At 40.1% G+C, this 21349-nt stretch overlaps 1 protein-coding gene and 1 long non-coding RNA gene across 4 annotated transcripts in view; one reads left to right on the top strand and one right to left on the bottom strand.

Moving 5' to 3' along the window:
• LOC146501036 (uncharacterized) overlaps window positions 1-21349 on the bottom strand; it is a 178230-nt gene that overhangs the window by 65828 nt on the left and 91053 nt on the right. The gene's annotated exons all lie outside the window — the stretch shown is intronic.
• The window catches only part of tns1b (tensin 1b), a 195063-nt gene continuing 174403 nt past the window's right edge, over window positions 690-21349 (top strand). The window contains exon 1 of one of the 3 annotated variants that reach the window (XM_085134529.1): window positions 690-1248. In XM_085134529.1, the coding sequence (XP_084990655.1) occupies window positions 1150-1248 (99 nt within the window). In that variant the 5' untranslated portion in view covers window positions 690-1149. The remainder of the gene's footprint in view (window positions 1249-21349) is intronic. The other 2 variants (XM_085134527.1, XM_085134530.1) reach the window with 2 other exon arrangements.

Below are 21349 nucleotides of genomic sequence, written 5' to 3' on the forward strand. Positions count from 1 at the left end.
TTTTCTTTGAATTTAAACTTCCTTAAAAGTACAAATGAAAATAAACAGGAAACATCCTTAGTTTTTGTCAGTCTGGTCAAATTTTCGAACATAACCAGCCTCAGGAGGCGTTACGGAGACTTTATAAACAGCTGACACGCCGTCTTATCAATATTGTTATTCTGGAGTTGTAGTATAATAGTAAGTTAGATACTTTGATCCCACAGGGGAAAGTTTTGTGTTACAGTAGCATGATAAAGAGTAAAAATAGAACAGTCTACAATACACAACAATAAACAAGGTTAAAATAAAAGTGCCACACACACACCTCATACTATGATAGTGCAGGAATTTATGTATTTACAACAGTGATAAAAAAAAAGGAAAGTAAAATTGAAGTTAAGTGAAACAGTTAAAGTAAGACTGACATTGTGTAAGAAAGACGTGCAACTTGTATTATTAAATAATATGCATGCTTTAAATCTATAGTGTAAAACAAGCTGCATAACAGTATAATGATAAAACATGTCCTGGTAGGTGTGTTCACCTGTCACAGGATGCAGCGTCATCCCTTTTTAAATACACATTAAAGAATATGTCAAACACTGGAACTCATTAAAACAAAAACAAAAAAAGCAGTAGAATAAGTTTGGGCCTGTACCACCTGATGCCGCCAATCTCTGGACACACCCCTGCACATGTTTACCTGGAGGTCAGATAATTACCCCGGGGAAGGCGGAGGGAGAGCATTGGTGTGGATTGTACCTGTTAGGACAGAAATGGACGTGTTTCAGTCTTTACAGTAATGTAACACAGCTAGTGTGTACTGTCCGAATAACTGAAGCGAAGAGAGAGAGCGAGAGAGGAAGGGAGGAACACCTTCAGTGTTTAAGGCTGCAGGCTACCTGTTCGTTCTCCACAGTCTGCAGTGGGAAGCGCTCAGTCTGCGCGTGCGGGCGAAAACAAGTGCGACAAACTCCTGGAAACTTCTCCGCGCCCCAAACAGCGCACAGTGATGCCGCACAGACTGCGCCGATTCACGATGCATTTAAGCGGAATGAAGCAGTAATTAGTGCGCCTACAGCAGCAGCAGTGGCGTGAGAGAACAAGGGTACTGAGTGCTGGGAGTCTTTGAATGGGTTTGGACGTGTGCGCTCTGGCTTTGCTCGGATGGGATGCTCGGTGAGCTTCATCTGCTGTGAAGAGGACTTTCTGCAAATGCCTGTTTACCACCATGGGGAGGAGAAGAAGAAAGGAAGCCCGAAGAAGGTAAGGAGAAGTTGCCAGAAGGGGGGAAACGCGCGGGTGGCCAATGTGCGCAGACACGAGTGGGCGTCCAATTTTAGGAAAAGAGCAGACAGGGCTTGCCTGCGTGTTTGTTCAGGTTGTTTTCGCTGCAGGCTCGGTTTGTTTATTTGCTTACGCGTGTGTGTATGTGTGTGTCGTACATAAGGCAGCTGACTTTCTTTATGTAGGACATCAGATAAGACTTATCGACCTTTGGTTCCGCTTGCTAAAGTCGATTGCAGGCAACATCAGATTCTCTCCAGCAATAAGTCACCCAGTAAGAGCAGGATATATCCAGTGCTCGTTAAATGAACAAGAAACAGCCTGCTCACGAGCATCAATCCAGGTTTAGTGTGCGTTTAATTCCTGCGTTGACATTAGGCATTCAAACACTGCTCCTGGGAGGAAATGAGGTAAACCATTCACTACAATGGATGCCAAGGGCAACTCGGAAAAGTCCAAGTTCAGTCATGCTTTTAGTCCACGACAAAAACACGCATCAAAGGAGCTACCTGTGGTGATGTCATGGAAATAATTTACATTTTCTTTCTCTTACCCTCCGCTGCTGTGTCTGCGGTGGTGGAGCCTTCAGAGTAGCTCAGTAAAGGGTCAAGTTTAAATCACAAGTTAACGTGGCCGTGACCTGTGCCGCATCAACACTTTTACATATGTTTGAGCCAGTCTTTCAGCCGCTCTGAGATGATAAACTACCCACCTCTCAGCACCTCTCTGACAGGAAAATCAACTTTGAGCTGTAGGCTCTCTTTGAAGATCAGTCCCGATGCCAAACTGCAGCTGCGAACAGCCTCCGGTTGGTTTGATGTAATTTAGAGGTAATCAGGAAGTTTTCCAAACTCCGAGTTTGTTAATATGGTTTTAGGCTCTCTGCTTACAAAGAGCTATAGTGCTGTGCAAAAGTCTTAAGCCACCCATCATTTCTTCTAGGCTTTCTGAAGGTCTTTCAAAGTTTTTCTTTGGACACTGGCTGCGACTCTTTTTCAGTCCAGTCTTTGTACCCGATCATTCTCAGAGGAATGTTTTAAGGTCATTAATAAAGTACTGTATGTGTGAAGTTAATCTTGAGTCTAACTTATCAGACGTATAGCGTGATGAAAATAATCTGATCCAGATTTTGCGTTATGATACATTTTAGTTACTTTCAAGATCACATGCCTGTGTCAGCCTCTTTATTTGCATTTTCTTCCCTTTTCTAATCTTTTTCTGCTGTGATCAGATATTTCTAACCTGTAGCCCTACAGATAAGCTCAAAAGGTGCTTCTTGCTCCAAGGGTGTGAGTTATTTAACAGTCTTTTTTCTCTTTCTTTGTATTTGTTCATAAATTTTGCATTTCTGCAATCAGAATCTGGCACATCAAGACCTCTGTGCTCTCTTGTGATCACATTGTGATGCACATTCTTATCCCCCTGTGCAGCCTGCAGATGTGTGGATAAATGCATGCTTGTGCCGGTATGATACACACTGCTTCTTCCTCGACCTCCCGAAGCGCTGCTGGCAGCTGTTTACATCAGCCTGTGTTTCTAAAACCTTTGTTGTGGCTCATGTGTCGGGTCTCAACATGAATTGTATGATGGATCCATAGAGTGGAGACAAAATTTTAAGTTTATTGAGAAAATCAATTAAAAGGAACAAATAATGTTGCGTGGAGGTATTCTGCTTCTGCAGAGCCTGCTGGCTAAGAGAGATGCTCAAAAGGTCATTTAAGGCTTTGCTAGGTGCCGTTGATGGTAAGGAGCAGTTCCAGTTTTGCTGGAAAAACAACCAACTTAGATTTCTTTCCACTCTGGTCCTTAGAGCCTCCCACTCTCTGAGAAGCCTCTGTTTAAACGATGGTGTGAGTTTTGGCTTTAATCTGCCAAGAATATAACACTGCAAGATGACTTGTAAAATTAGTAACTGGGACGCTTGCCGGTCAGTTCAGTACCTATTAATCTAGTGGATTGAGTTACTCCCATGGGTCTACTCCTTATTTTCCACTCAGACACCAGTTTTTTGCTTCGGCAAGGACCTAGCCTCAGCTACACTGTATTTGTGGAGACACACAGGTTGAAATAAAGTGACAAGCTTTAGGGCATCTTGACTTCTCTGGCACAAACAGCATCTGCAATTCAGATTCTGTGATATTTTCTACTTTAGATGTATATACTGTATTTTGATTATGTCCAGTGCACCAGCTTTGGTCCAGTTCCGTTTCGGCTTTTACAATATGTCTAATATGTTCGCAGTCGTTATCATTACTTTCTTTCTTCTTGGTTTTTATTGCTAAGGTATCTTATATGCTTTTCAAAAATGTCATGAAAGTTTACAAACCTGAACTTAATTTCCATGAATGCATTTCGTTTTGGCTTCTAACAAAGTGAATAATTACGCTCATCTCATACTTGCTGTTGTGTGGCGTTTCCTGAGTACCTGAGAGGGTGTTGGGGCCAGACTGGATTTGACGTGTTTATTTCTATACACTTTTACTCGAATTAAGCATTCAGATGGAGGTTCCCCAACATTGAGTGCTGTTTAAAGCCAACTAGCTTTAAGTAGAAGTGGCTGATAAGGTCCTCCAGCTCCATGTTTGCTCTGCTGCGTGTTTACTAACCACACTTCGAAGTGAAAGCAGATGTTTCGTGTGCAGATGCAAGTATCTGTGTGGCTTTTTCAGGACTCTCTCAGTAACGGACAATGAAATGTTGTTTGTCATAATTTTTACTTTTTTAAACTTTTTTTTTTAACACTGCTTCATCAAGTCTGTGTTATTTTCATTTATTTTCATTCTTTCAAAACAAGGAAGAAGAGAGAAGTGGGATCACAAATTTCCCCACGCGTGGGACTAATAAAGGTTATCTTATCTTGGCGATCGTGGCTCAAGAGTTGGGAGTTCGCCTTGTAATCGGAAGGTTGCCGGTTCGAGCCCCGTCTCGGTCGTTGTGTCCTTGGGCAAGACACTTCACCTGTTGCCTACTGGTGGTGGTCAGAGGGCCCGGTGGCGCCAGTGTCCGGCAGCCTCGCCTCTGTCAGTGCGCCCCAGGGTGGCTGTAGCTACAATGTAGCTTGCCATCACCAGTGTGTGAATGGGTGGATGACTGGTTGTGTAAAGCGCTTTGGGGTCCTTAGGGACTAGTAAAGCGCTATACAAATACAGGCCATTTACCATTTATCTTATCTTATTTTGGAAATCTTGGAAAAACACCTGAATTAAAATGAAAAGAAAGAGGCACAGGCTAACTGCAAATTCCTGCGAGGGTGTCCCAAAAGTTGCCACTGTGTTGTAACCTATGCCTTGTAGTTAAGTGCATGTGGCATTCTTCTGTCAAACACTTATTTGTGCTTTTTGATTTCTTTTTTAAATTCAGACTATTCAACAATCTTTCCATCTAACATGCTGCAACTGCAGCCCTGGTGGGGAATCACCAAAAGACACCATGTGCATCAGTACTGTGGAAGGAAAATCCTTTAATCTCTTAAATAATAGGCATCTATTGCCCACCATAGCACAGACACATACTTTATATTAACCAGTGTAATCCTGCGCTGCTTGGAGGTAACACTGCAGACACATTTTTAGAGCATCTCGGGTGAAGCCAACATTTTCTTTGTAAATGTTGGCTTTAATTTAGCAAAAGAAATTCCAGAGTCAAGAAATAATAACGACTTAAATAAACATATTACTCAGAATGTGTCCTCCATGTTTATTGGTGCTGTAACTCATAGAGAAATAATTAACATTGTGAAGACATTTAAAAATTAAAAGTCCACTGACTGTTTTGGTATTGACATGATATTAGTTAAAAGTATTATAGAATATATAGTGCAACCTTTCGCATACATTTGTAATCTGTCCTTTCAAACTGGTGTATTTCCCTCACAAATGAAAATAGCAAAAGTTATTCCAATCCATAAAAACGGAGAGAGAAGTCAGTTTACCAATTATAGGCCAATATCACTGCTCCCACAGTTCTCAAAAATTTTAGAAAAGTTATTTGTTAATAGACTTGATAAATATATTGAGAAGCATAATCTCCTAAGTGATAACCAATATGGCTTTAGAGTGAAAAGGTCCACTTCGATGGCAGTGATGGAACTTGTAGAAGGGATATCTAATGCTATAGATAATAAGGAATATACTGTTGGTGTTTTTATAGACTTAAAAAAGGCGTTTGATACGATTGATCATTCTATATTAATGAATAAACTAGAGAGATATGGCATAAGAGGGTTAGCATACAAGTGGATGAAAAGTTACCTGGATGACAGATATCAATATGTCGAATTCAATAATGTAAAATCTAAGCAGTTGAAGGTAACTTGTGGTGTTCCTCAGGGCTCTGTGCTGGGCCCTAAATTATTTATATTATACATAAATGACATATGTAGCATTTCCAAACTGTTAAAATGTGTATTGTTTGCTGATGATACCACTCTGTATTGCTCAGGTAAAAACCTAGAACAGCTTCTGACTACAGCGGAAAAGGAGTTAAATATATTAAAAAACTGGTTTGATGTAAATAAGTTATCATTAAATATAAAGAAAACAAAATTGATTATTTTTGGCACTAGACAAATGAAAAATGTATCTAAAATCAGGGTTAATGGAATTGAAATTGAAAGAGTGTACGAAAATAAATTTCTTGGAGTGATAATTGATGATAAGCTGAGTTGGAAGTCTCATATAAACCATGTGAAAACAAAAATGTCAAAAACCATTGCTATTCTCTATAAAACAAAGCATGTCCTGAACAAAAAATCATTATACACACTCTATTGTACTCTGTTGCTTCCATATATGACTTACTGTCTGGAGATATGGGGTAATGCATATAAAACGAACACTCTTCCTATTTTCAAGTTGCAAAAAAGAGCTATAAGAATTATAAACCAATCAAACTATATAGAACCAACTAACATTTTGTTTATTAATCTGAATACCCTGAAATTTTATGATTTAGTTGAATATAAAATGGCACAGATAATGTATAAAGCACAAAATAACTTGCTTTGCCCCAGTACTCAGAAGCTGTTCAAAGTCAGAGAGAGTCAATATGACTTAAGGGGAACAGATTTCTTTAAAAAAAACAAGATAAGGACAAATATAAAGCAGAGATGTGTTTCTGTTAGAGGAGTTAACCTGTGGAATAGTTATGACAGTGATTTAAAAAGGTGTAGTTCATTTTCCTTGTTTAAAAACATGTTTAAAAATAGAGTATTAGAAAAATATATATATCAAGAATGAAAAGAGCAAAAAAAACAAAAACAAAAAACAAAAAAACCTCTTGATTCTTTTGCTTTGATGTAGTTACTTATCTAAGGTGGAAAGTTTTTTGTTTTTTTGTTTTTTTGTTTTTTTCTTGTTTGTTTGTTTGTTTGTTTTGTTTTTGCTTTGTTTTATTATTTGCTTCGAGCCCTGTGTACAGGAGCTGCATGCTAAAAGATCTGTTGTTAAAAGGGTTGGCGTAATAAGCAAATGCTTCAGCCAATACCTTTTGATTAGCCTTGTCTCATGCTTTCTTGCTTTGTGGTAGATCTTTGTTCTGTCTTCACTGAGATATTTGAATGCTAATCAATAAAAACATATAAGTTAAGTTACATATAAGTTAAACTTTTCCTGGATGTGCTGAGCTGCCAGTGGTGCACACAAGCAGCTGGCACTGAGGCATTTAGGGCTGTGGGCGCACTAAGAGCTGCGGGAAATGAATGCCCTGACTCTGCCAGCAGAGCTGTGGTTCCAGTAATGAAGTAGTGCCAAAGCGTTTAAAATAGTCACTCAAATGAGGTAGCCAAGTGTCAATCATGCTGAGTGTAAACAATCAGCAGTCGCTTGAAGGAGTGGTGAAGAAGAAGCTCTAAACGTGTCCATGTGTGAAATCCTGCTGTTCCTTAGTTTAGCTTGAGTGTTAAAGAGAAACTTGGTTAACAAGTTTTTAACCAAGTTTTACAGTTTAAGCTGTAAACTGGACTAAAAGTTGTCGACCTTTGTGTTGAAAACCTTTGCTTCCCAGAGGGTTTTTTGCATACCATTTGTTTTCCTTTTCATGTCTATGTGTGCGTTGGTGGTGTACTCAGATGCACAAAGATTACTTTACGTGTGATGCTTGTGGTTTGTTTTCCTTATGAAGAAGATAGTTTTGGCTACACCTGTCAGCAGTGCTCAGGGAAGCCCAAGGCACCGAACTTTGAAGAGCGATAACGATCGAACAAAATATAAAATCAAGACTTTGATCTAGATGAGGGGGACCTGAGATTGTTTTGCTGCTAGGTGCTGTGATACAGTGGGAACACATGCACCGACCGATGATTGGCAGAGGGATCCATCAAAAACAACATAAACTGTGATTTCTTTAGCTCATTCAATCAAAGGACCGATGAGCTTATTCAGTGGAAGTCTAAGATCTGCAAGAAATTCTACTCCTTCTAGATTATTGGTGAGATTTGACTGAAACTCAGGGCGGGAGGGAGTAGTCATGGTAGGTATTCAACTTATTGGAAAAAAGCTCTACTTTTAACCCCAGAACAACATCCAAATAACTGCAGCCCTCACTTGCCTCAGTTAAGGTTATTGTTCATGACTCCAACATAAGGAGACTGGGCAAAAATGGCCTGCTCCAAGACGAAAACCACTGCTGAGCTGAAGCAACATAAACATTTCGTTATGCTAGAAAACATCTTGATGATCCCCAAGAGTTTTGGGAAACTGAGGAGACAAAAGTTGAACTTTTTGGAAGGCGTGTGTCCAATTATATCTGGTGTAAAGGTAACACAGCAGTTCAGAAAAGGAACGTCAAACCAACAGTAAAACATGGTGGTGGTAGTGTGATGGTCTGTTTTGCTGCCTCAGGAAGTGGAAGACTTGCTGTGGTAAATAGACCATGAATTCTGTTCTCTACCAAAAACATCCTGAAGGACATCTGCCATCTGTTTGTGACCTCAAACTAATGTGCACCTGGGTTCTGCAAAAGGATAATGATCCAAAACACACCAGCAAGTCCACTTCTGAATGGCTTAAGAAAAACAAAATGAAGACTCTGGAGTGGCCTACACCTTCATTTATAAATTGTATTTTGTGTTTATTTGTGTTATTTTTGTCTAATAGCTACATTTCTTTGATGATCTGAAACATTTAAGTGTGACAAACATACAAAAAATAGGAACTCAGAAAGGGGGGCAAACACTTTTTCACACCACTGTAAATCCAGCATGATAGCTAAGCTTTTGTCTCCAAAATATACAACATGTTGGTGGTCAAAATACTATAGGCAAAGCGAAAAACATGGTGTTCAGAAACCAAAGGGTGCCTCCATATAGTCTGTGGAGCAAACTGTAAAAAGTTCTTGTCCGGTAAGGCTAGATATCAAGAGCCGTCTAACAGCTGAATGACCAATCATGGCAGAGCTTTCCAAGCTAGCACCAACCCTTTCAGTTTGACTGACTCCCAGAAGCAAGTGCTAAAGTAACCACATCATATAAAACTTTGGCAAGCTGCCTCCAGCTCAGAATAGCCAATTGAATTCCTGGTGACAAGTGGTGAGCAGCTGATGTAAAAAAAAAAAAAAAAGCAGCTCTACAGCAAAACATTATCTTGCTTTATTCTTTAACTCTTGAAGAGCTTCTGATATTGAGAAAAGCTGAGAGAACTGAACATATATTGCTGTAGTTGAGTGTCCTAAACGTCTTTCTCTTATTTTCTTTCTTTAGTTTCTTCCTCTCCTTTGGCTCCATATGTTCATGAAACAGACTGCACAATGGTCGGTTAACTTGCACAAGTGTCTACACCTCAGCTTAAACTGGAGGAAATCCACATCTATTTGTAGGCTATTTTGTGCTTGTAATTGCCCTGCCTTTTAAAATATGCTTTTTGTGAAGCCAGGGCACACCCTAAGAGATACTTAGCAGACCAAGCCATGTGGGTATATTAAGAGTGGATTCATCACGTGGAGAGAAACATGACTCCATTGCAAGGTCTATTGCTATGTATGCTGCTTTGTCAAGTGGGTTATTGTTTGGTGGCACGTGCCATGCACACCAGATAAGCTGGCAGTAAATTGAGCATTGCAGTGGTAGATGGCCAAAGAGGCAATTTAAATACTTTACACTGGAATCAAAATGAAGTTGCTCTGTAATTGAATTCCATGCACAATTGGTGTTTAAAAACAACAACAACAACATACATTGGGAACATACAGCCTGCACATTTGCATGTAAACAAAGTGTGCTTTGTTAGCATGAAAGTTGATACATGTTGCCAAAGGCTGAGCACTGCTAAGATTGGGGTGTTTAAATATAAATTAATGTATTTCCGACGACTAGTGCTGAATGGGAACAGCTGGGTTCATGCTCTTTTTTTTAATTTTCTTTTTGGCTTAGAGCTGCCTTTAGAGTCTGCTTACCTGTTTTATAAATGCCCAGAATCCACTAATGTCTGGCTTCTGTTAGGTCCACCAACATCCTGGAGAAATATCTTGCTTCAGTTGACTTTCTGCGCTGGTGCTGCTGTGTACTTTGGCTGCCCAGGCAGGCAGTGAACAGTTTGTTTTAGCTCCTGCCCTCAGAGCAGCTCTGCCTCGCAGTTCTATACAGAAAGGAGCTCTGGTTTGGTTGTGTAGGCCCAGATAACCGGAACAGTTAGTTCAAAGCAGAATAAGAATTGATCTTGACCATTTCTTAAAATACTGATCAGTTCTGCATTCAGAAGGAAAACATATTGCTCATATAAATTAAACCTCATGCTTTGTTTCTTTTAACTGGTTGTCCCAACCTTGGCAGAACTGTGACAACTGGCAGTGAGTCTCTCTCATCTTTTTTTTTGTTCTTGAACATGAACGGCTTGTTTAAGGTCATCCCACAGCATCTCGATTGGATTGAAGCCACTCCAAAATCTTTTGAGCCATTCAGAGGTGGACTTGCTGGTGTGTTTGAGATCATTGTCCTGTGGCATAACCTCGGGGGGTGAATAACTTTTTCAGACAGGACCCAAGTAGGTTTGGATATAATTTAGGATTGGCAAAGGCGTTTTCTTAAGGTCAGACCATTAGTACTCGTGAGGTTGGGGCATGAACTAATTTTTATTAGGTGGTCCCTATGTACAATGCTGCTGACTAAGAATTTAGTGGGTATTTTTGACCATAAAGCCCATCTCTGGCAAGTTCCTGCCAGTTCACAGCCTGAACTGTAGGATGTGGTAGGAGTTGAGGAGGCCAGCCGTGGAGTCGTGCACCTCTGGAGATCTGCACAGTAGCCATGCAGGGCTGAACCCACCAATCTGTTGAATGACAGAGGAAAGTGGGAGGTCATTGGTGAAAGAAGGGAGGCAGCCACAAGAAACTGTTTCAGATTTTTACCTCACAGATGTATTTTACTTCTTCTAAACAGATCTTGTGGACAAAAGTCTCCCTCTGTGTTATGTTGACTAGCTAAAAAATGATGGAGGGATGAAAGTGCACTGAAACCAGCGTTTTCTGAATAACCCAGCAGGCGGTCACTCACTGGCTGCAGTAAAAAGTGTAACGTATAAAAGTCTATTGAAAAAAAAAACATCCTGCTTGTCAATTGATTTATGATCTCATTATCCCATTGCTAGAAAGTAATGGTCTTACTCTCTAATTTACAACAGCATGATCGTGAGCATGATGTTCATTTGTAAACTGCATGAAAAAGTGGGGTATTTTTTGGTGGCGGAGTTCTTACTGTGCTGACCTGCACAGTGTCTCCAGTTTCTCACTCAAAACAGGGAAAAAAATGAACACAATTGATGGTTAAAATATACAACTTGATTTATTTTATTTAATTCTTTTTTGAAGAGTCCACAAACCAGTGGCTGACATAAGGAATGTATAAGGAATATCACAAAGCCCACTTGCTAAAGTAATTAGCCAGGTAATCTTAGCCAAGCTAAGATTACCTGGTAAACCAGTGGTTCTAAATTCTTGGGGTAATGTTGTACTACAGCCCTGTTCTGTGAGCTCTACGGCTGAGCAGGGGCAGCATTGATTACCCGCTGCTCTAGAAGAGTGTGTGGTGGATGTCACTCCTACCCTGCAGGGATAAGGAATAATTTGGAACTAATGATATATTTATTCCTGTAAAAAGGGAATGGAAAAAGACTGCACACTTTTTTAAAAATCTCCAGTCCAGATTCTCATTAAAATGTTGCCTCTGCTAAATGTTTCAAGAAATGCATTAAAATGTATGCAGACAATTTTTGCCTATTTTTGTACCTAAATGTTCACATGTTTGTTTGTTTTTTGTTTTGTTTTTTCCCCTCTGGTTTGTATTGTTGTTGTCATATTTTCCTTTAAAGTTTCCCATTATTTGGTTTGATCAGAGTTATGTTAACTTGTGAATTACCTGCTGTTTTAAAGAAGGCTTTAACTGGGTGTTGGTTGCTGATGCTGTGCCGATGCTCTTCATGGTCAGTGCTGCTGTTGTTTTCATGTTAACTGGTTAAGTCAAGGAATGCTGAAAATCTCAGCCCTTGTCTGGCTTTTTTTATTCCTCTTAGAATTAGATTAAAGGTGTGACAATTAAACTGAATTAAAATGAAATGTCAGTGTTGGATTTAGCACATTTTCATTCAGATTTTCCTTCTGCATTTAAATCAGTACATTTATCTGTGAATCCAGACTTGTCTATAGGACTTTCATAAGTACTTTTTAAAATGCGAAACAAGGTTACTGACACCAGTAATATGCTGGACTGCTCCTTCCTTAAGAAATGAATCCTCATTTCATTTTGATGCCTGTCAGGTGCTGCTCTCAAACTCCCCTATTTCTGAATTCCCACCAAAGTGTCAGATGGCAGGCGGGGGCTTTCCTGGCATTTGAAGGTTTTCGATAAAGGTATGCGGTGAACTGAGAGTTACCTGCTGCCCCATATTGCATTCCAGTGAATGCATTCGCTTTGGGAAACAGTGTGTCCTCTGTGCCGTGTCTCTGAGGAGGCCTATCATTTCACTCCTACCTGCCGGCACTGACCTGCACATGGGCTACAGAACAAGACCCTCTCTGTGTGTTCCTCTGTGGAGAGGTGCCCACTGTGTACTTGACCGGGGAAAGGGCGTGATGCCTCAGCAAAAGTTAACCCCCATCATTTTCCCTTTTTAATGCCTGTGCACACAGGAATTTAACCTCTTGCAGACATTTTACTCTGATGCTCCAAGCTTTCAATGGAGCATGTGACAATCTGGACTGAATGATTTATTGTCTTTGACTTCAAGTTGTTATGCAAAGGATTTAGATCAGAAGATAACAAAGGCAGTAAGTTTATCCTGATATGTGAAATTCCCGTCTCTGGGACTAAATAAGGCTATCTCATCTCATATAGTGAATCATGATATAGTGAATCTTTTCCCCTCAAGTGAGGCACTTCTAATGACTCTCTGTCTCTTTGCATCTTTATCAACAACCCAATAAACTTTGCAACGAATACCAAGAGTCAGGAGTTCTTCGAGTTGATGATCTGTCCCTGGCAACAAATTCATAATGCAAAACTGTCAGTGTCAGGAAAGAGTGAGCATGCTACTGGCCGGACTCCTAACCTGATGTGTTACCCAGTTATGTTAATAACTGGTAACAAATTCATAAATTTATATTCTATCAGTGTTTCGTGTTACAGTAGATCCTCCATCAGTATGTTAATCTGTCAAAGTGGCGGACAGCCTTGAGTTTTTTTTATTGACAGCAGAAAACATTTGGCTAATGCAATCTCTAGCATCATTTTCAGGCCTGGATTTGTGAACTCTTCCAATGAAAACTGGTGTTTGTTCGTTTGGTTGTATCGGGACACCTGGTTTTTATCGTTATGGTGCTCGACAGGAAGGACAAATTTGAGGTAGTTGGAGAGATGGAAGGAATTTTTTAAGAACTATAACTGACAGTATAAACATTAAAGAAAATTTATTCAAAATGCAAAATGCCAATAATATTTTGAATAACGTAATAAAATAATGAACATTTTTAGCTTGCAGGATCTTCTAAAGTGCTCTGCTTCTTTAAATTAGTACAGTTAATTCAATGAGAATGAGTTGCTGTATACCAAAACAAAACCAGGTGCAGTAGATTTACGTTACTACAATAACAAGATATCAGCCCTTCTCTCTTTTTCACTCATCTCTATGATTTTTCTTATAACTGCTTTGATCCTTTGCTTATACCGAGGCTGCTGATTTGTATCTGGCTCTGGTATGATAGCTGTAACTTCAGCCATTTTGCCTTTGTTAGGTTCTTTAAGCGTCTGATTAGGTCCGTTGTTATGAACGTTTAGAGTTGATGAATGTTAGGATGTGGCTGTGAGTGTGCACGTGACTATTTGCCTGTGTGCATGAATGAAACACACTGGCTTACAGTCAGACATACATGATGGTCATCCATCCCAAAAATTTATGCCCACCTTCATGTTTTCAAAGCTGTCCAATGGGCCGGATTGGAGTCTTTTCTAGGCTGATTCTGGTCCCCGGGCCTTATGTTTGACACTCCTGGTGTAGAGTGACCATAATTTACAAAATTGAGTTGTATATCCATCTTACATAAACTTTTTGTTCAGATGTGAAGCAGAAGGAAAGATTTGTTTTAATAATAGCGAATCATAACTATTTGCCATTAAATATCAAATGTAGTATTAATGCACGCACATCAAAGTTTTTATGTCAACAGCAGGCGTGTAATTATCCGACTTTTGGCCTTTTCTTTCTTTTGGGAGTCAAACAGCTTTCTACTTTCAAAGCCTTGCAGGCAGAGGATGTGTGAATCCGATGAGCGGATATTTCTTTTCCAAATAGCCTTTCAGGACATTACTGATGCAGCGATGCGTGACGTTTGCCACAAAGCCTCTGGAACGAGAAGATAAAGGGATACAAAATGAGCTTCTTAAAGTGTCTTTAATTCACTTGGCAAAGCACAGTGGATAGAATGACAGTCGAAATAATAGATTAAAGCAGAGAGCAGCTAAATTTTCCCTCCAGAGTCCCAGTTGTTTGCTTCTTTTCTTAAAACGTAAAGCTGAGATCTTACTTCCACCTCGGCCTCGGACCATCCAGCTTCGATGGCTTTGTGTAGCTGTGAATGTGGCCTTTTTATGCTCCAGTTTTGTTGATATTTCTTTATATGTGTGTGTGTGTGTGTGTGTGTGTTTGAGGGGGGTGAATTTTCTTGTCTTCGCTCCTAATACTTGGCAAGGCGATGTGGCATTCGCTCTTGGCAACGTCGAAATCCCACAAAGTGTCGCTCTGGGGGCTTTTGTAGCCATTCACAACGCTTCCGAGTGATGGACAGGCAGCTCGGCTCTCCCAGGTCGCATCCTTTTTGCCTCAAAATGTGTCTTTTGTTGATATTTGTGCCTCCTCTCTTTTCCCGGGGTCTTTTCGCCAAGGTCGGATGCCACAGGGCTCCAAGGGTAATTACTGTGACAGTGGAGCAAAAGTTAGGCTGGGCTGCCCAGGTCGCCCAATCATGTTTTCATCATCAGGAGAATGTTTTTCTTTGGGGGCGTAATAACCCCCACCCCCCCTTGACATGCTGCATTTACTCTGAATACACACAGGAAGAAAGACCCCAGATTTTTTTCGTCTCTCCATTTTGCACTAATATTTGTAACAAGCTGAGGCATATCTTTGTTGCCAGTTTGCCTTTACTGTTTTCATTTCTCTTTTTTTCCTCCTTTTTTTTTAAAAGGATAGATTTCCTCACTTACACATTCCTCTTAGGAGGAATATCATAGGTATTTGCTCTGGAATGTGGTTTCTAGACTGTAAAAAAACAAAATAAATAAGAAAGCACAATTGGTATGATGAACTTCTTCACACTGACGCATCAAGCTGTGTCTTTATCCGTTGCTTTTTTTGTTTGTTTGTTTTGTCTGTTTTTTTTACATGTATAGTGGCTTTCAGGGCCCTCAATGTAACAACAGGGGACAACGGTAGATTGTTCTGTCGTGAAAGCTTGTGCAGTTATTATTAGTAAAATGCGAGCAGAAACTCAGTAGCCCGCCATTTAAAAGGAAAAAAAAAAACGAGAGAAAAAAGTTGCGTGTTTCACGTTCCTGTCCTGATCCCTGTTAATGAGAGCAGGCGTGTCCCACCCCGTGCACAGGGCAAAGGAATCTTTAATTAAATCACACTCTTGGACGCGATGCTGCACATTTGTTACACGCGCCTGAAACCCTACACGACCACGACGACATGCCGCGTATTTATGTCACATAGTCCGGCCGGGAGTTTATTTAGGGTGGCTCCAAAGCCGTGTTCACACTAAAGCTGAAAATATAGTGATTCTATTTAGATTCACACGTGTAGGGTGGGATGATTAAAATGATATCTAGATGATTGGAATGTGTCTGCAGATGTTTATATGCTTTTAGATCGCTATCCTTGTCATGACTGCAGGCAGGGCTGTAAATGGCCCTGGGACTAGAGATTTTGGGCATTGGTGTCTTGTAAGGCTGCTCGATTATGCAAAAAATCAAAGTTTTTCTGATCAATAGCTGATTATTTGACATGATGATAAACCAGCCTTTGCATTTATAGGTGGTTGGATACGGCAGTTTTGTTTCCAGCCATTAAGCACAACTTGTCTGTACCATGTTGTAGCGGTAACACAGATTGCTCGCTTCCCAGTCTTCACATGTGGCTGCAGAAGATCCCCTGTCACAAGTTTTGGAAATATTTTATTTCCAAAAGAGCTGTTTTTAGTGCCTAACCTAACCAACAAGTAAAAGCTAAAGTACGAAATAATTGGTAATTAAACATGCACTATAAAGACAAAAGTACTGGGCACCTACACATTACACCTACAGGAGCTGCTTGGCCATGGAAACCCATGCCATGAAGCTCCCGGCACACAGTTTCTGTGCTGATGTTAATGCCAGATGAGGTCTGCAGTTACTGAGTCAGCAGAGCGTTGGCGACTTTTATGCTCTATGCACCGCAGGACTTGAACACGCTCTGTAACTCATACATGGGTGAGTTCCTCTGATTCCCAAACAACTCAAAGATTAAGTGACTGTGCGTCCCGATACTTTTGTCCGTAAACTTACTCTGTGTATGAAAGTCAAGCGATGCAACTGCAGAGTATAAAGCCTTTAACTGTAACATCTTATGCTTACCCCTGTGATGCTGGCGATATCTGACAGCATGTTGAATAACCCCCTCATATCATCCTAAACAGCGCTGTTGTAAAACTTGCTAACCTTTAAAAACATGAAAGAAAACCCTTCAGTGCCACTCAAGCAACACCCTTGTAAGGCATTATGGTTATTAGATTCAGATTTCCTTTATTTTTAATTAAGTATGACAACAGTATGTATTTAATTGGACATTTTAGTAACTGAAATATTTATTATTATTATTATTGGCTAAGTTTTGTTTCTTTGTGCATTGCCTCCTGATTCATCTTGTTTTTATTTGTATGGGACAAAGACAACTGTGCTTCATCCCACGCATCAAAGCAAAGGAGGAAAAGAATACATATGGCTGTAAAAGCCTAAAAGCATTTGGCTTTAATGCAGGTCTGGTTTCGTTGATTCTTCATGGACTTTCCCAGACTGAAAGAATGACATATTGGATTACCTAAATTGAGGGGTTTTACCCTTTAATCCCACTTCATTTTACATCACGATAGTCACAGGAGTTCTCAGAACATAATCTGCTGCTTGTTTGCCTCCTGCGTGCCTATCTGCCTTGGCAGCTTCGTGGCATGACTCTGAAAATAGCCTGAATACCTCCACCTTATTGTGTTGTAGTGTTAGGTCTGTGTATCAACTCTGACTGGAGGCTAATATTACTCTAGGTATGCAAGTAATATCGTACTTGTTGACATGGGATAATGAGAATGACTCACAGTTACATAAGAACAGAGTTGTACTAATCTTATACTTGCACTATACTGCCCTGAACTGTTATTCTGCCATTAAATGTGCTTTATTTTGACTAATGTATGTCTGCAGTTGCAGTTGTACTGTAAATGATAATTAATTGTTGCAGCAACGTGACATTGCATCACATTTTTTGGGTTAAAAAGACAAACTTTCTGCATGCTATCTTTCAGGGAAATCTTGGCCTCCTCTTTTCTCAGATAACAATAATGAATTTAACAGTCTAATGTTAGATAAAGTGCCTTTAAATGGTTTTAGATGAAGCTGAACAAGTTGCCTTAATGGCTGCATTATCAGCGAGTAGCTCCCTCCACCGCGACACTGTTACTTATCGCCTCACTGCATAGCATTCCTCTCTTTGCACTTTCACTTTTGTGGCACATTCCTGAGATCCCTTTTGTGCTATTGTCTTATATTACTGCTAAGCTCCACCGTAGCCAAGCCTTTAACACATGTGCATTCTTAAATTTAGACTCTGGGATTAGCTCTCAGCATGTCAGGGTCTTTTATGGAGTAAAGAGGTGAGCTGCCAAAACTGAGGCCCAGGGCACGCAGTCACACCTTTGAAAAAGAATAGAAAGGACAGTTGAAAATTGTTTTCTAAATCTGGTAATTGTGTTTAATTCTTAAAGGCAGTTTCCTGTGACACATGCTTAAACTTTCTACTATTCATTCATCCATGAAATAATACAACAGAGTGCAATAAGTCAAGATCAGGAATTTCAGAGAAAGCCTACATTAGTTGATGGTTCACATGATGTCTTCCTCTGCAAGCTGCTTTGGAACCCAAACTCCCCTCTTTTTTATGCTGTTTCTGAACACAGACTGTCTATAAAGCCTGGAGATAACTTACAGGTTTGAAACCTGCATTCTTTCTACAAAACAAACAGAAAAATGCAAACTTGATGTTCAGCTTGTAAATTATAGTCCCCAGTAAAAGGATTAAGCAAGCATATTTTTTATCCACCTCTCGTTTGTCATGTGTGGTTTTAAAACATCAAGGAGGCCAAACGGCCCAAGCTTCACAGTAGGACTTAATCAGTGTTTGATGTCTCAATGGCTGTGTCCAACATTTATACACATTCATTGCTTCACTGTAAGGTCTGTTGTCACTGAATCCTGCTCTGTTCAGTGAGACTGTTTGAGACACACAACAGAGCCATACCACTAAAATCAAACCATCAAGTATTGGAAATTGAGTACTAATCATTGAGGTGATGTGCCGGCGTTACTGCTCCATCACAGCAAAGACGTCTGGGTTTGAGGGTTTGAATCTGATCATCAGCTGAAGCCTTTGTGTGTAGTTTGCATGCTCTCCTCGGGTACTCTGGTGTTCTTCCACAGTCCATGGTCGTGCATGTTTGGTTAACTGGTGATTTTTAAATGAGATGTAGGTGTAAATATGAGCGTGTGTTGTAATCTGTGGCAGCGACTTGTCAATCACAGGGAGAGACCCCGCCTCTCTCCATATGAAAGCTGGGATAGGCTCCAGAAAACAGATGGATGATCCTGACTGAAGTCAGTAGTTCCTTTGACAAGAAGTGAAATTTCTGCAGAAACAGAGATGCCATTTTTGTTTCTTAACTGTGAATTTAAAATTTTTGGAAAAGCAGGTTCTAGCATAAAAGCTTTTTGGGTTTTTTTAAAAGTAGATTTTCTAGCTTATTAAATCACTGTTGCATGCCAGGCTACATTAACATGAAAATGTACGTTCTGTGATTTATAAAGAAACATTTTTGGCTATTCCTGCCTCCCAGGAGTGATGAAATTAATGTGAAGATGGATAACAAGAGTGACCCGAGGGCTGTGAGCCTAAATCTCAACAGTCCCTGGTGTTGTTTGGCTGAATTCACAATGTGTTTGACCTGAACAGATCTAGATAAAGAAACTCCCGACAGCAGCAGCATGCTCTGCCAGTTAATGAGCAGCCTGAAAAGCAGAACAGGCCTTTCTTCCTGAACTTCCCTGTTGACTCTTTGAATAAATGCGTTTCTTTTGATACAAAATGACTTTTCTGTGCAGTGGGGAAACTTTTGGGCTCTTTATATCCATTTGAGCCAGAGCCAGCGTTATTTGCTGTCTGATGCACATCTAACTGAAATGCCACCGTAGATCACCCTGCAGAATTCAAGTCCATTCACGCCTGCGAGTCTGCATAAATCAAACACACTGAGATGGCAGAAACCTGTTTGCGCTACATTATCTTAGACACTGGCCAAACATTTGGACTTCCACAACCCTTTTATCTGCCAGAGGAAAGCATGTGACGCTGTTTGCTTGGCATCTGGGTGGGACACCACGACACTTTGTCCGCAGTCGAAGTGAAAGAAGAAAGGATGAACGCATTCCTTCTTTCAGACAGCGCCTTGTAGTCAAAACAACAGCAGAGTGATGCATTTTATCTGAAGATTTTCAGATCCTTCAAAGTGGAGCTCAGGTCTCGTCGATGTAGGTTTAATGATGCTGTGCTTTTTAACCAGCAGATGGGGACATTACCATTGACTGTTTGTGTACCTTAAACTGAGACTTACTCACGTAATTACACAAAAATGCCCATAGCTTCAAATTGAGGAATAATTACCATAAATTAAAGTGTTACTTAAGGTGTGTTGATTGTATTTTATTTATTTTTTTGCACTCAATTTGTGACATTCCTCTACGTCTATTAACCTAAAAACAAGGCTAATTTATGTGGCTGTGGTTCAGTCAGATTTTATTTATTTTATGTTGCTAAATGTTGATTGATGCGCAGGAACATGTGACGATAGTTAGGCTAAGTGAGCCCCACCCACTGTAAACCAGTGAGAGGAGCAGAGACAGAAATGTCCTGTGAAACAACAATAAATTCTTCTGACTTTGGCAGAAAATAGTTTGTTCATGCAGGAATGCATTTCTAAAGCCAGCACGTTGATTGAGGAAAAAAATTTTCAGGAGCTTAAATTACCTTTTTTTTTTCTTTTTTTTTTCTTTTTCTTTCCAAGCAAAGGGAGGTTGATGCATTTGCTTTGTGACTGTGACAAATGTGTCATGTAGCTCTTAAAAATAAGAATTATCAAGTTATAAAATGAAGTAAATGAGACCCCCCCCCCTCCTTTCCTTCAGAAGAATTAAATGATTCCAGTATAAACACAGTTAAAAGCTCCCGTGCCGGGTTGATGGCTAGGCTACGTCCCATCGCTCTCCTGCAAAGGTCTGTTTCTGAGAAGTTAATTCAATTAAAGCAGACAAAAAGACCACTGGCACCAATAAAGTTTGGGTGAAATGTGAAGCCATGCGATGGACACACACACACAGTCTTGTGGCCAGTCAAGCGTGATTTACATTTGCATAATGCCTGGCTGCTGGGCAGGCTCGCCATCGTCATGGGTTACAGTGGGTGCTGCGAAGAAATGCAGCTCCATGTTCAGAGGGTGTATCACATCTAAGGCTGACAGGCAGGGTGTCCTTGCCACAACCACCACACACAGACAAATATACACAAACTTTTTTTTACTTCTATAAGGTCTGCTGGTAATCTTAGCCTCATTTTTATACAGTGCAGTAACTGAAATCTATTTTTCAGTGTCACCAGCGTATAAATCTTAAGGCTAAAGGGTGGAGGCTGCAAACACTCTTGCATTTATGACTTTCTGTAAGTGTGACAGCACGTGCAAGGGAAACAAATGGCATCAATGAAAATAAGAGCTGAATTTAAACTGGAACGCTAAGTAATAATATATTGTTATTTTAGAGTCATTTCTTTATAGATGGAGTATAAAATTGTACTGTGTAAAATTTCACCGCTAGCTGTCAGTCAACAGTTCTGTTTTCTTAAGTCCCCAGTTTACCTGCTGCGTTTGGTGTCTTTGCGTACCTGGTAACATCTTTGGCATCCACTTCTGTGAAGGCAGAGGTAATTGCTGTAGTATTACTGTGAGCGATTGCAGAGTAATCTATTTTTCTATTAAATAAAGTATAAAAAAAAAATGACTGCACGTTTGAAAGAATTTGTTTTTAAATGTTTGTCTATTTTGACTGAAAAACTGGTGATGGTGTAAATGGTGTCCAGATGTGGAGTCACACAGGACTAGAAACGAGTCAGTGACCACCTGACCTCTCACTAGGGAAAAGTATGTAATCCATGACTGGCTGGTGAATGGATGTTGGCTGTCGGTAGGAGAAATTGGTTGCATACAGGTGTATATCGTGCTGCATTGAGAACGTCTATGTGAATGCTTT

This window comes from Neolamprologus multifasciatus, chromosome 16 (genome assembly GCF_963576455.1).
Source record: "Neolamprologus multifasciatus chromosome 16, fNeoMul1.2, whole genome shotgun sequence".
Lineage (NCBI taxonomy): Eukaryota > Metazoa > Chordata > Actinopteri > Cichliformes > Cichlidae > Neolamprologus > Neolamprologus multifasciatus.